Source organism: Pituophis catenifer, unplaced genomic scaffold (genome assembly GCF_029215685.1).
Source record: "Pituophis catenifer annectens isolate HBS135680 unplaced genomic scaffold, rPitCat1.0.hap2 SCAF_2, whole genome shotgun sequence".
Lineage (NCBI taxonomy): Eukaryota > Metazoa > Chordata > Lepidosauria > Squamata > Colubridae > Pituophis > Pituophis catenifer.
Genome location: NW_027256882.1, coordinates 293404229 through 293420362, shown reverse-complemented (window position 1 = coordinate 293420362; position 16134 = coordinate 293404229). Strand labels below are relative to the sequence as shown.

At 43.4% G+C, this 16134-nt stretch overlaps 1 protein-coding gene across 2 annotated transcripts in view; it reads left to right on the top strand.

The window, feature by feature from the left end:
- The window catches only part of LOC139311553 (aquaporin-7-like), an 18230-nt gene extending 2840 nt beyond the window's left edge, over positions 1-15390 (top strand). For both annotated transcript variants that reach the window (XM_070936011.1, XM_070936012.1), the window contains 5 exons: positions 82-208; positions 1985-2122; positions 10586-10704; positions 13459-13676; positions 14581-15390. In XM_070936011.1, the coding sequence (XP_070792112.1) occupies positions 82-208; positions 1985-2122; positions 10586-10704; positions 13459-13676; positions 14581-14743 (765 nt within the window). In that variant the 3' untranslated portion in view covers positions 14744-15390. The remainder of the gene's footprint in view (positions 1-81; positions 209-1984; positions 2123-10585; positions 10705-13458; positions 13677-14580) is intronic.
- The last annotated feature ends 744 nt before the right edge of the window (positions 15391-16134 follow it).

The window sequence follows — 16134 nt, the reverse complement described above, 5'->3', positions numbered from 1 at the left end:
AGCATGGGCATTGGAGTCCAAGAGTCTTACAGTTGCCAGCTTTGGAGGGTTCATGGGAGACCTTCTCTTTTCTTCGGACAGACCTTTGGCCTTGGCTCCGTGGCCCAAGTTGTGTTGGGGAAGCACAATTTTGGAGAGTACTTGAGCATCAATCTTGGATTCGGGTTTGGTGTTATGATGGGAGTCCATGCTTCTGGTGGAATCTCAGGTGAGTCTAGCAGGGGAGGGAGGGGCTGGATTACTAAACTAGGTAACATCGAGCATCTAGCCTAGCACGGATGATGTTATCTAGATCGGTAGTGAAACATCTGCAAGAAAACAGCCAAGCTCAGAGAGCACCAAGAAGCCCACAATCATCTTCTTCTTCTTCTTCTTCTTCTTCTTCTTCTTCTTCTTCTTCTTCTTCTTCTTCTTCTTCTTCTTCTTCTTCTTCTTCTTCTTCTTCTTCTTCTTCTTCTTCTTCTTCTTCTTCTCCTCCTCCTCCTCCTCCTCCTCCTCCTCCTCCTCCTCCTCCTCCTCCTCCTTTTTTCACCTGCCTCCTCCTCCTCTCCATAAACTCCTCTCTTCTAGTACTCATTATGCTACCTAGTTGGGTCATGAAACATCTGCATGAAAACTACCCAGCTCATGGAGCATCAGAATCCATGGTCCTTCTCCTCCTCCCCTCCATTCCACAATCCCCACTCCTTTCTAGCCCTGATGATGTTACCTAGTTGGGTATTGAAACATCCATAAGAAAACCAAGCTCAGAGAGCATCAGACCTCTTCCTCCTCCATGCCACAATTCCCACTTCCTAGCACTGATGACGTTACCTAGTTGGGTCATGAAACATCTGCATGAAAACCACCCAGCTCAGAGACCACCAAGGACCCCTCGATTTTACCCCGAACTACAAATATTCTCTTCTCTAGTGTCCTTCAGCTGGGACGCGGTGGCTCAGTGGCTAAGACGCTGAGCTTGTCGATCGAAAGGTCGGCAGTTCAGCGGTTCGAATACCTAGTGCCACATAACTGAGTGAACTCTTGTTACTTGTCCCAGCTTCTGCCAACCTAGCAGTTCGAAAGCAGGTAAAAAATGCAAGTAGAAAAATAGGGACCACCTTCGGTGGGAAGGGAACAGTGTTCTGTGCGCCTTTGGCGTTGAGTCATGCCGGCCACATGACCCTGGAGACGTCTTCGGACAGCGCTGGCTCTTCGGCTTTGAAACGGAGATGAGCACTGCCCCCTAGAGTCAGGAACAACTAGCACATATGTGCGAGGGGAACCTTTACCAATACATACACATACATACATATTTATATATATATTTATTATATTTATATATTATATTATATTATTATATTTATTATAAATACAGATATATTAAGATTAGGAGATGGAAGACTAGGACTAGGTATATTTAAAAGTATTATTATGATTAACAGGATGGAAAAAATATATTGGAAAATATAGCCTATAAGGACTACAAATCCAGGGGACTTACAGATATAAATTTGGGACTGATTAGATCTTACCGATAATTGGTTTTAATGGAGTTTATAGAAAGTTGATATTGAAAATGTGGTGGAACCCTGAGTGACATCTATAATATCAAAATGTTAGGAGTTAATAAGTATATAAAAGAATATATTGCAATTACAATGAGCACATTAAGGTTAGAAGTTGGAATAAATTTTTTTTGCATATATGTAATTGTATTATTACTGTGAACACGGGGTGAAAAATAGGTTACCCGTATATAAAAGAATATATTGCAGTTAAAATGAGCACATTAAGGTTAGAAGTTGGAAGAATTTTTTTTTGCATATATGTAATTGTATTATTACTGTGAACACGGTGTGAAAAATAGGTTACCCCAGTCATTACACTGTCCACAAAAAATGTTGTTTGTTAAAGAAAAACTGCAAAAGAAACTACTTGGCTGCCAGTCCTCTTCCTGCAACCATCCTAACAGTTCTTCTCCTGTTATCTTTGTCGCCCCAAGGAGCTCATATGAACGCGTCCATCACTTTCGCCAATTGTGTGGTTGGAAATTTACCCTGGCGCAAACTCCCGGCGTACGTGATTGGCCAGTTCTTCGGATCGTTTGCCGCGTCGGCTATTATTTTTGTTTTGTATTATGGTAGGTATGAATCCTCTTTGGCTTGCAGGAGGGAGAGGAAAAAAAAAATTACAGGTAGTCCCCGACTTACGACCACAATTGAGCCCAACATTTTGGTTGCTAAGTGAGACCTTCGTAATTATGAGTCAGTTTTGAAGAGCCTGAATTTTGATCTGCAATGAATTCTGAAGGCTGCAATGAAACAAACAAAAATGTTAAAAAGTTATGATATTTATTGTCGTTACTTCCCAAGAACATCTAAATGATAATAAAGTAACCAAAATAGCTTTACAATCCCCAAGGCATGTCACAACTTTGGAGCACCCTCTCATGTTTGGAAATTGAAAATTGAAAAATTTGACACGCCCTATCGCTGTGATGGTGAACCTATTGCACGCGTGCCACCTGTGGCACGCGTAGCTGTAGCATTGGGCACGCAAGCTCAGCTCTGGCACGCATGTGCATGCCAGCCAGCTGATTTTCGGGCCTTCTGGGCCCACCAGAAGTAGGAAAACAGGCTGTTTCCTGCCTCCGGAGGGCCTCAGGGGATGGTGGCGAAGGCCTGTTTTTTGCTGTCCCCAGGCTCTAGAGCCTTTCTAGGAGTCTGGGGAGGGCAAAAACGGCCTTCCCCACCCCCCCAGAAGGCCTCCGGACACCCTCTGGAGGCCCTCTGGAGGCTGGAAACGGCCTGTTTGCCAACTTCCGGTTGGGCCAAAAGTCAGCAAACAGGCTGTTTCTGGCCTCCGGAGGGCCTCCGGGGTGTGTGGGGGTGGAGAAGGCCATTTTTGCCCTCCCCAAGCTCCTAGAAAGGCTCTGGAGCCTGGGGACAGCAAAAAACAAGTCTTTTGGTCCCAGCGGAAGTTGGCAAATGGGCCATTTCCAGGCTCCAGAGGGCCTCCATGGGGATGGAGAAAGCTGATTTTGCCCTCCCCAGACTCCTAGAAAGGCTCTGGAGCCTGGTGAGAGAGAAATACGGGCCTACCGGGCCATTGCGTGCCAGGAGCGGGGGTGTGTGTGTGTCACACGTGCATGCGTGGGGGTGGGGTGCATAGAATTATGGGTGTTGGCACACACACGCATGATACACTCCCCCTCCCCACTCCTGGCACGTGATGGCAAAAAGGTTAGCCATCACTGCCCTATCGGGTGTGCAATGGTCTTAAGTGTAAAAACGGACATAAGTCTCTTTTTTCAGTGCCGTTGGAATTTGATCGGTAACTAAATGAACTGTTGTAAGCCGAGGACTATCTGTATCTCTCTTTATCTCAGGGGTGTCCAAGCTTGGGCAACTTTTAAGACTTGTGGACTTCAACTCCCAGAATGCCCCAGCCAGCCATGCTGGGAGTTGAAGTCCACAAGTCGTAAAGTTGCCCAAGGTAAACACTGCTACCTACAAACCTACTAAGCTACTAAAATGACATTTTCCACATTTCTGAAATAACCTGACACCCGCTGGGTTTCCTCTGTGCCAAACTGCCAGTCTTCTATTTATATTTTTCTGGCATGACTACTGAGGCCGTTTCTACTGGTTCTGAAGCAGGAAATATATAAAAAAACGGAAAGGCTAGGCATGAAAGAAAAATAAAAGGTGAATTCTCCTTAGGGATCATCTCATCGCCTTCCTTAACAAGCCCCCAAATAGGAAGCAGGGCCTGGTTAAGATGGTTTAGATTTGGGGGGGGGGAAAGTCTGTATGGATCTGAGACCACCAGGAGATCCCAAGGCTGCAGGTTAGAGTGGGGAGTCATGAAATCTGTTGCAATATTTTCAGGATCAGACTCAATAAAGATAATAAGAATTAGAGATTTAAATATATTTCTCTTTAATAATAATAGGCATTCTATATTCGCTGAATATTCAAGATAGAAGCAAAGAAAATGGTGAGGGTGGCTCCTTATATATACAAGGGGTGGAGCCAGGAATGGGAGTGGTAAATTATGAATACATTAAAATCCAAAGAATAAGTTAACCCCTGATGTCCCATATATACATTATTTACACAATAGAGAATAAGGCATTTACATCTGACAAATCCCCCTCTAAATGCCGGTTCGCTATACAACACCAATTACATTCAGATTCAGGACAATATAATACATACAATTTAGAAGTTAAATATTTGTGCTGTTTAGAAGGTAAAGGCTTCGTTAATATGTCAGCTAATTGTTCAGAAGTATCACAATGTATTGCTTTGATGAACCCATCTTGAGATAATTGTCTCACGTGCTTAAATTTTATATCAATATGCCTGGACCTTTGTCCAATGGCATCGGATCTGGATATTTCAATGGCTGCTTTATTATCTTCATGCACAACAAAAGGTAATGCAGGTTTTTTCCAAACATCTGAGATCAAGTCATTGAACCATACAAGGTTATTTGCAGCTTTGGATAAACAAACATATTCCGCTTCTGTGGTTGAAGTGGCTACCAGTTCTTGTTTACCAGTGTACCAGTAAACTGGACAATCATTCAATAGAAAAATATAACCAGAAGTACTCTTTCTGCATGATGTATCACCAGCCCAATCTGCATCCGCATAACAGGTAATTTTTGGTTCTTTGTCATTATTAGGTTCTAATACTAAACAAAAATCTAATGTACTTTTCAAATATCTTAGAATTCTTTTGACAGCTTCCCAATGATACATGGTTGGTTTGCTAACATATCTTGACAATAAATTGAGAGGTAATGCAATATCTGGTCTGGTCCAATTAGATATATAAAGGAGTGAGCCTATAACTGATCTGTAAAATGTATTATCTTTAAATTCAGGGGAAGACTCATCAGTGTTTCTAAGGAAATCAGTTTGCATAGGAGTGTCACAGGTTTTGGCATTGTTTAAATTACATTTGTTTAGAAGTTCAATGATCTTATCTTTCTGAGTAAGTTTGAATCCCCTTCTAGTTTTGTTAATTTGTACACCAAGGTATTTATTCACTTTACCTAGAGATTTCAACGAGAAATGTTCGTTTAACTTATTTACAAAGATTTCTCTGCTCTCTTTGTGTTTTCCTATATATAAAATATCATCCACATAAATTAATACAAATTCAATGTGATCATCACTCTTTTTTACAAAGAAACAGTTATCAGCAGTGGTAGCGTTGAAATCCATGGTCTTTAGTACTTTTACCAAGCAATCGTACCATCTCTTGCCAGATTGCTTTAATCCGTATAGACTCTTATTTAATAACCAAATTTCATTCTTATTAGTGTATTGACTATGTGGTGCTCTTACATATATTTCCTTATCTAGTTTTGCGTGTAAATACGCAGTCTGTATGTCATATTGAAATATGTCCAGATTGAGTGCAGATGCTACTACTAGAGCTGTTTTAACACTCTCTGTCCTCACCGTGGGGGAGTATGTGTCAGTATAGTCTTCTGGATATTTTTGTGCATAACCTTGTGCAACTAGTCTAGCCTTGTATAAAGTATTGCCTCCTTCTAGGTTCTTAATTTTATAAATCCACCTGGTACCTATAATTGTTTTATCCTTAGGTGCGATCGCAGGAGTGAATACATTTAATCCTTGCAAACTTTCCATCTCTTTTTTCATAGCTAGTTCCCATTTTTCTCTTTCTTCACGAGGGAGTTTTAATACTTCCTCATATGTATTAGGTGTTATTTGTTCTCCATTCATATGCATTATGTAATCTTTGTATTTACTTGGTATTTGATTTCTATTGTTTCTAATAGCTCTTTCAGGTTTGCTATGGTTGTCGTGCAAATATCTAGCTTCCTTTTTTGTTAATGTGTCTGTCTTTATTTTATGCTGACTATTTGTCCAAGTTTTGGTTTTGTTCTTATTTTTGTTAATGTTTTGATTTTCTATTGTCCCTTCCTCGCAAGATATCGCATCTTTGCATTTATTTGGAAATATTTCATTAAGGTGCAGTTTAGACCAATTGGCCTGCTCATGGAACACAGCTGTTCTGGAGACTATAAATTTGTTATTATTATCAATGAATCTGTACCCTTTGGTTCCAGTTTCATATCCCATAAATCTTAATCTTCTGGATACGTTTTCTCCCTTTCTCCTCAACTGCTTAGGTATGTGCACATCTGCAGTGACTCCAAATATGTGCATGTGTGCTAATTTAGGTTTCCTATTGTACATCACCTCATACGGTGTCTTATTCACAATACTGGACCAGGTTCTATTTTGAGTGTAATTTGAATAATGTAGGGCTTCTGACCAGAATTGTTTGCCTAAACCAGCATCCTCTAATGTGCATCTAATCATGGTTTGTAGTGTGGAATTCTTTCTCTCTGCAATCCCGTTTTGAAACGCAGAAAATGGATTGGACGTGAAATGTAGCATTCCCCTATCCTTTAACCATTGGGAGAATTCTTTAGACATGAATTCACATCCCCTATCTGTCATAATTTGTTTTATTTTGATATTATGTTGTGTTTCTATGCGTTTGTAGAATTCCTTAAATTTCTGAAAGGTTTCATCCTTGTGCTTTAATGTGTAAACAAAACCATAGCGACTATAATCATCCACTATTGTTAGAAAGTAACGTTTCCTATAGGTAATTGATGGAGTTAATGGACCAACTAAATCCATATGTACTAAGTCAAAAATATTGTTAGTTGATCTGTTAGATTTTTTTGGTCTGGGACTGGTTTTTAGTTTGGTGGATTTACATACTGAGCATTCCAAATAATTATCACAATTTTTTATTTTGACACCTTCTGCGTGTTCAGTCATTTTTTGAACTACAGGAAAGCTTGCATGTCCTAACTTCCTATGTAAGATGTGAGCACACTCATCATGAATTGGTTTACCTATTTTTGGTTTCTTCTCATTGTGTGTATTTTTGTGATCATGAGGTATTTTACATTCATCATTGTCACTGTTACTAACATTTTCATCATCTGCTTCAATACAATCTTCCATTTTTGAATCAATGTTATGTAACCATCTTTCTTTTGTTATCAGATAGGGTAGACCTCCTTTTATCATCACAGTGCCTATATTTGTTTTGTCCTTCTCTAAAGTTGCTTTCCCCTTTGAGAAAACTATATTGATGTCAGAATCTCTGCTTAGTTTTATAGCACTTAGTATGTTATGAGGTATTTCTGGGATTAATAATACCCCCTCTATTTTACCTAAACCAGGCAAGGTCACATTTCCTCTGCCTAATACTTGAACCTTTTCTTGATTAGCTACCTTTATCACAAACTTATCTTCTGTAAATGAAGATAATATACTTTTGTTGTTAGTGGTGTGATTGGTTGCACCAGAATCAATAAGCCAATTATTGTTCTCATTTTGTTGTGTTTTGGTGCTTTCTTGTTTGTTTAGTCCATTTAGTGACCCAGATTTTCTCTCTTTTGAATTTTCTCTACCCCCTCTACTTTCTCTGTAATTTGGTGGGCTTCTATATTTGTGTCTATCTGTGGAAGACTGTCTATAATTGTATTTGCTCCTATATTCTGGCCTATGTCTCTCCCTTGAGACTTTGGGACAGTCTCTTCTACTGTGTTCCCTGGACCCACAATTGTGGCATCTAAAGGCTTCATTATATTTTTCTTGGAAAGCTACTTTCCTAAAAGATTTGTGTTCTGTTTGATTACTGGAACGATTTTTTCTTGAATTGTCTTCTGCTATCAATTTGTTAGATAGACTTTCTATGGTTAAATATCCTAAATTAATAGTATCTAAGTGTGACATAAAGCTATCCCATGATGAATCAAGTGAATTGATAATAACACTTTTCATTGTTTGATCTGAAATCACTTCCCCCCTCAATTGCAGCTCAGCTCTTATTTTGTTTAGAGATATCAAATGCTCACTTATAGAAACCCCTGGTTTCACTCTAGAAGAAAAGAAATCCTTAGACATTCTTGTAGTTGTAGCTACGCTATCGCTGTGAAATAGATTAAACATGCATTGAATTATTTCTGACACAGTTAGGTTTGATTTGATGCTATGATACATTGCAGGAGACACGCTAGATATTATTATGAAAAATGCTCTATGATGTAAACAATCTATTTTTAAAGTCCAAGGTCTTCTTGGAGGACTAGTTATAAAGAATAGTAAATTTTCTTTCATAAAGACAACCTGAAGTTGTTGATACCACTCTTGTAAATTAATGCCATCAATTCTAAGTTTTGGGAAGTCACTGGGTAAGTTCCCCACATTATTTTGTCCATTACTTACAACCTGAGGCAGTCCGTGGTCTCGCAAGTGCAGGAAATTACAGAACGGCATGGGGATGCTCGCAACGAGTCTGCGCGGTTCTCTGGCCAGTTCAAGTCTTTCGGGGCCGTCTACGTAGCTTTGCACATGCGCGTTGCTCATTTCTTCCTTGGCGTCGTCGTGGAAGGTTCTCTCCATTTCAGCTCTCTCGTTCCGCTCCTCTTCAGATGAGTCGGTCTCTGGTTCGGTTTTAGGGGTTCTGGTGGTGGCGACAGCTCTTCTCTTTCTTTCGTGTGCGTTGGCACTTGATCCGGTCTGCGGTGTAGGACGGAATCGGCATGGCTCTCTGGGCTCAGGTGTCGTCGCCTTCGAAGTCAGGATGGGAGCGTGCAGGTCTCGAGTTGTCGGTTTGATCTCTTGCTTCTTCGTTGGTGCCTTGGAAATTTTCAATCTTGGCCCAAAAGCAGCAAAAAGCGTTTTCATTGCTGACTTTACTTGAGACTTTGTTAAATCGTCTTCACTTTCTGATTCTGGTTCTTCTGAAGAGTTTGATTCTTCTTTTTCACTTTCGTCGTCTGATAGCGTTTTTTCGCGCCAGAAATTTTGAACTGAGCGTTTTGATTGGCTCTGCTTCACTCTCTTTTGAAGTTCGTTGAAACCAAGATGGCTGCCATTCAAAATTTCGCGCGGGATCACATCTTTTCTTTTTCACAACGACTTTCTCAGTATTCATTTCACTCACAGTTTTTTGATCTTTGGGTTTTTCTTTAACGACGTTTTTCTCTCTCGCTGCTCCGTTGTTCTTCAGCATCTCTTGGAGGTCCGCGATGAGGCTTTCATCGTTCTTCTGGCTTTTTAGTATCTTCAATATCTCTGACCTGAGTTCGTTATTTTCTATTTCGATTTCTTCCTGGTCATTATTTTCATTTATCAGTTCTTCTTCTTCAGTGGTGTATTCTTCGGATTCTCTCGAAATCGCGTTAGTGGATTCGTTGATCATCTCTTGTTCAGTTTCTATTTCCTTGCTGTAGGCCCTGGTGTTGGGCCTATCTTTCTTAGACATTTTTAATTATTTATTGAGTCAATTAATCATCCTCTGCTACCAGCTTGTTGCAATATTTTCAGGATCAGACTCAATAAAGATAATAAGAATTAGAGATTTAAATATATTTCTCTTTAATAATAATAGGCATTCTATATTCGCTGAATATTCAAGATAGAAGCAAAGAAAATGGTGAGGGTGGCTCCTTATATATACAAGGGGTGGAGCCAGGAATGGGAGTGGTAAATTATGAATACATTAAAATCCAAAGAATAAGTTAACCCCTGATGTCCCATATATACATTATTTACACAATAGAGAATAAGGCATTTACATCTGACAAAATCATTACTGGTGGAGGAGATGGCAGGAATTAGCCCCCACCCCAGAACTGGGCCTGCCTTGAGAATACAGGTAGTCCTCGACATGCGACCATAATTGATCCTAAAATTTCAGTTGCTAAGCGAGACAGTGGTTAAGTGAGTTTGACCCTAACCCTAATCTTTCTTGCCACAGTTGTTAAGTGAATCCCTGCACTTATTCGATGTTAAATCAGTAACATCGTCGTTAAGTGAATTGGGTTTGCTGGTCAGAAGGTCGCCAAAAGGAGATCATGTGACTCCAGGACACTGCAACCGTCATAAATACGAGTCAGTTGCCAAGCGTCTGAATTTGGATCACGTGATCTTGAGGATGCTGCAACGGCCATAAGTGTGAAAAACAGTCGTTATGTCACTAATCCAGTGCTGTTGCAACCTCGAACGGCCACTAAACAAATGTTTGGAAGTCGAGGACTGCCTGTACAGGTAGTCCTCGACGTACGACCACAATTGAGCCCAACCTTTCTGTTGTTAAGCGAGATATTTGTTCAGTGAGTTTTGCCCCATTTTACGACCTTACCTGCCACCGCTGTCAAGTGAATCACTTGCAGTTGATAAGTTAGTAGCCAGGGTTGTGAAGTGAATCCGGCTTCCCCGTTGACTTGGCTTGCGAGAAGGTCGCAAAAGGGGATCACCTGACCTTCGGACACAGTGACCGTCGTAAGTACGGACCATTTGCCAAGCGTCTGCAATTTGGATCACGCGATCACGGAGAAAGGTACACAGGTCATTACTGTGAAAAACGGCCCTAAGTCACATTTTCCAGTGCGCCGTTGTAACTTTGAACGGTCACTAAACGGACTGTTGTAAGTCGAGGACTACCTATAATTCCCCCCCCCCAACCTCCCTTTTGTGTTTTTTGTATGTTTGCTCTCCACAAACTGGCTTTCTTCTTCCCTTTTTTAGAAGCGCTACAGAATTACACAGGAGGCAACCTAACCGTGACGGGATCGACGGCCACCGCGGGGATTTTTGCCACCTATCCTGCCCCTTACGTGTCTCTGGGGTACGGCTTTCTCCAGGAGGTTGGTGTCCTGGAACAGATGGCTAGAAGCGAGGGCCAGTTGGCTCTAGTCCAAGAGTGTCAAACTCCAGGCCCGCTGGCCGGATCCAGCCTGCGGGGTGCTGAGATCTGGCCAGTGGTGGGCTGCAACAGACTGAACAACTGGTTCGGTGGGTCTTCTGTCCCTGTCCCACTCATGCACCCCCACAGACGGCCCGGAGTTAATAAGCCACACGACAAAACTCTTTGAAGATAAAGCTGGCAGCAACCCAGTGGCTAGCTGCCAATTCAGACTTTACTCACACAAAACAAAGATTAGACTGCAAGCATTCCGATAATACAGGCAGAGTTTCAACAATACAAGGATTAATCCAAATGCAGTCCGATAAAGCAGGCAAAGTCCAGTAACTCAAAGATCATGGATTATTTCCAGTTTTTGCTCGTCACAAACTGAACTGGCCACCACACCCACATTTATACCCTGTGGGGTGTGGTCCAGTGACTCAGCTAATCTCTGGCACGCCTTCCCCTCTGCTGCGCACGCTTCTCCCTGCGCCTCTGCCGAGGGTCCAGCCAGCACTTATCTCCTTCGTCGCTGTCCACCTGTGGCTGCGGGGACGTGCTTGGCTCTGAGCCTATCGTTTGGCCTTCGGTGTCCTCCGGAGGCATTGCCAGAGAGGAGGATCCTGGAGAGGGAGGCTTTGCCAACTCCTCTCCCTAACTCTCAGAGTCTGCATCTGTCGATAGCCCAGGCTCAGGCAACGGAGCCACAACAGTGGGCAGGCTCTTTGTGTGCACGCCAGAGGTGGGTTTCAGCAGGTTCTGACCAGTTCTGGAGAATCATTAGCGGAAATTTTGAGTAGTTCGGAGAACCGGTAGTAAAAATTCTGACTGGCTCCGCCCCCATCTATCCTCTGACTCCCGAGTCCCAGCTGATCGGGAGGAAATGGGGATTTTGCAGTATCCTTCTGCTGCCGCTCCCACCAAGCCACGCCCACCAAGCCACATCCACAGAACCTGTAGTAAAAATTTTTTGAAACCCATCACTGGTGCATGCACACCGTTAGGCGTGTGCCTAACACGCTTGCATGCAGCGTTCAAAATAGAGCAATTTGAAGCTCAGCTGCTTCCCTTCTAAGGCAGCCCCGTAAGTAGAGCAGCGGAGGTGCAAAAATCAGCTGTGCCACACAAATCAAGGTCATCTGTGCGGAGCAAATGATTCCTGTAGTCTGCAATTTTTCCCCTCTGGAAATCCATTCCTACTCCCACACCGCTCCAAGGGTCTTCATCCCAAATTGCATAGCTCAAAGTCTGTAGAGATTCTCAGTCACCCAGGTGAGAGTTGTCCCAAAGGTGCTTTTTTCAGGAGGCAACCGGAGTTTCTTCTTTTGTTTTTCTTTTGAAGATGTTTCACTTCTCATCCAAGAAGCTTCTTCAGCTCTAAAGAGTGGATGGCGCGGAATGGAAGGATTGATACTCCTTGCAGACTGCTGGTCATTTGCATCCTTTTAGGAGTCATTGAGGCCACTTGGAGGTTTTATCTGTGTCCTCAGGGTCACCTGAAAGACTAACTTCCAAGTGGCCTCAATGGCTCTCTAAAAGGACGCAAATGACCAGCTCTCTGCAAGGAATATAAAGCCTTCCATTCCCCGCCATCTGGTCAGAGCTGAAGAAGCTTCTTGGATGAGAAGTGAAATGTCTTCAAAAGAAAAACAAAGAAGAAAGTCCAGTTGCCTCCTGAAAAAAACACCTTTGGGACAACTCTGACCTGGGTGATTGAGAATCTCTACAGACTTTGAGCTATACAATTTGGGATGAGGACCCGTTGAACGGTGTGGGAGTAGGAATGGATTTCCAGAGGGAAAAAATTGCAGACTACAGGAACCATTTGCACCACTCAGGTGACCCTGAGGACACAGAGAAACCTCCAAGTGGCCTCAACGACCCTCTAAAAGGATGCAAATGACCAGCTGTCTGCAAGGAATATAAATCCTTCCATTCCCCCACCATCCAGTCATTACTGAAGAAGCTTCTTCGATGAGATACGTCTTCAAAGAAAAAAACCAAGACTGTCCAGTTTAATGTCCAGTTTAACGAAAAGAAGGACTAGGGGAGACATGATAGCAATGTTCCGCTATCTCAGGGGCTGCCCCAAAGAAGAGGGAGTCAAGCTATCCTCCAAAGCCCCTGAGGGCAGGACAAGAAGGAACGGGTGGAAACTTATCAAGGAGAGAAGCAACTTAGAACTAAGAAGGAATTTCCTGACAGTGAGAACAATTAACCAGTGGAACAACTTGCCACCAGAAGTTGTGGATGCTCCATCACTGGAGGCTTTTAAGAAGAGTCTAGACAGTCCCTTATCTGAAATCATATAGGTTCTCCTGCTTAAGCAGGGGGCTGGACTAGAAGGCCTCCAAGGTGCCTTCCAGCTGATTCATTCTAAAATAATAATGTATATACAGGAAGCAAACTCCAGTCCCTTTTAACACTGATGATATTACCTAGTTCGGTCCTGAAATGTCTGCAAGAAAACCACCAAGCTCAGAGAGCACCGAGGACCCCACAGTCCTCATCCCCTCCCTCCGCTCCACACACCCCACTCCCTTCTAGCACTGATGAAGTTACCTAGATGGGTCATGAGACGTCTGCAAGAAAATCACACAGCTCAGGGAGCACCAAGGACCCCCACCGTTCAATCCTGAGCTACAAATGTTCTGTTGGTTGACACCCTACTCGGATTGTCCAGAGCTTTGATGCCCATCTTCCTCTTCTGCAGGTTATTGCAAGTAGCATGCTTATGATCGGTGTCCTCGCCATCCACGATAGGAAGAATGCCGGGGCTCTACCGGGCACCAATGCCTTCATCACTGGGTTGCTGGTCGTACTCATTGGCATGTCTATGGGGATGAACACGGGCTATGCCATCAACCCTTCCAGGGATCTGCCCCCCCGGATTTTCACGGCCCTTGCAGGATGGGGCTTGGAGGTGTTTCGGTGAGTTGGTGGCACTGATTTAGTTCACCAATGAGGACTATCATACTGACTTTAAGGTTGACACCATGTGTGGACTTCAACTCCCAGAATTCCCCAGTTAGCCATGCTGGTTGTGGAATTCTGGGAGCTGAAGTCCACATATCTTCAAATGGCTAAGGTTGACATACGTGTGTGGGCTTCAAGGTTGAGATACATGTATGGACTTCAACTCCCAGAATTCCCGTTAGCCATGCTGGCTGGGGAATTCTGGGAGTTGGAAGTCCACACATCAAATGGCCAGTTGAGACACATGTGGACTTCAACTCCCAGAATTCCCCAGTTAGCCATGCTGGCTGTGGAATTCTGGGAGTTGAAGTCCACATATCTTCAAGTGGCTAAGGTTGACACACGTGTGTGGGCTTCAAGGTTGAGATACATGTATGGACTTCAACTCCCAGAATTCCCGTTAGCCATGCTGCCTGGGGAATTCTGGGAGTTGAAGTCCACACATCAAATGGCCACAGTTGAGACACATGTGGACTTCAACTCCCAGAATCCCCCAGTTAGCCATGCTGGTTGTGGAATTTTGGGAGTTGAAGTCCACATATCTTTAAGTGGCTAAGGTTGACACACGTGTGTGGGCTTCAAGGTTGAGATATGTGTGGACTTCAACTCCCAGAATTCCCATTAGCCATGCTGGCTGGGGAATTCTGGGAGTTGAAGTCCACGCATCTTCAAGTGGCTAAGATTGAGACACATGCACAGACTTCAAAGTTGAGATACATGTGTGGACTTCAACTCCCAGAATTCCCCAGTTAGCTACGCTGACTGGGGAATTCTGGGAGTTGAAGTCCACCCAAGGGGTCAAGGTTGAGATATGCTGGTTTAGGGTCTACTGCTAATCTGGACTTCCTTTTTCTTTCAGAGCAGGCAACTGCTGGTGGTGGGTGCCATTGTTGGCCCCAACGCTAGGATGCCTTGTTGGGATATTCATCTACAACATCCTGATCGACTTCCACAATCGCTCCCCGTCAGAATCAGAACCTTCGAAGCAAGACCCAGAGGCCGAGATGACGTCTCCCATGTGACTGCTGCTTTGAAAGGATGATGGTTTTTGGGACACCTGAACATGCTTTCCATCCTGGTCCTCAAGGAAGGGAATACATGACATCCTTTGGGGAAGACAGGGAGGAGAAAGATGGGAGTCGATCAACTCCTATGGGGGCTGCACTGGGGAGTGGCCATCTTGTTCAACGTGGAGACATCTACCCAACTAGGAGACCTGCAGACCAGCTTTGATCATTGATGGAAATTGGACACTAGATAAAAGACTTGGGAAAAAAAAATAAATCTAGCTGCTAAGATTAGTGGTGGAGACATGAATGGGAGTCCATGTCCCAAGGAGAATCCATCCCTGTTCATTTCTGGTCAGAAACCAGCTGAGATCCTCCTAAATGCATCAACGTTTCTTTGGAACCCAAGCTTGCTTTGGGCCAGAAGGGTGAGACAATCCAGCTGAGGTCAACACCACAACTACCCCCTGCCCCAGAGGCTTTCCTCTACTCCTGGGACCATCTTCCCCAGCATGCTGCAACCTCTGTAAACTTCTCACTCTGTAGGGTGGGTCCAACCGGCTGGGGTATTCACAGAGTTGCAGCTGAGCCGTTTTTGAGGGCGCCAGGTCGGGGAATGATGCCCTGCAAATTCAGCAGGGTTGTATTGGAAGGGAGGAAGGATGGGGAGAATGGAAGGAAGGAGGGAAAGGGAGGAAGGAGAAAGGGGAAGGATGGAAGGAAGGAAAGGGAGGAAGAAAGGAAGTAAGTAGGAAGGGAGAGAAAAAGGGAAAAAGGAATGAAGAAAGTTGAGTGAGAAAGAAGGTGGGAGGGAGGGATGGAGGAAGGAAAGAAAAGAAAGAAAAAGAAAGAAAGAAAGAAAGAAAGAAAGAGAAAGGAGATAGGGAGGCTGGAAGGAAGGGGGAGGTAGGAGGAGGTAGGAAGGAAGAAGCGGAAAAGGAAGGGGGGAGGGAGAAATGAAGGAAGGAGAGAAAGAGGGTGGGATGGAGGGAGGAAGGAAGGAAAGAAAGGGAGGATGGAAGGAATATGGAAGAAAGGAAGAGAAAAAATGTGAGAGAATGTGGGAAGGAAAAAAAGAACACTCTTTTATAATCCTAAACCTACTTGGAAAGGGGACCTGTCACATCTAGAGATAGAAAAGATGTTAAAGATTTTGGGAGGACACCGTAAGATGCAGAAAATCGGTTTTGTACCTTTTAGACTTTGCTAGTCCAGCTTTCCTACACCACAACTGTTTGGGGAAAGCGCGCCGTAAAATTGAGAAAATCGGTTTTCTGTGTGTGCATAAATAAGAATAAAGAACAGACATGGACTTCAGATTGCCCGTCCAAATTTGCAAGTACAGAGTCCTCGACTTATGACCGCAACTGAGCCCCCAAATTTATATAGTTGCTAATTGAGAAATT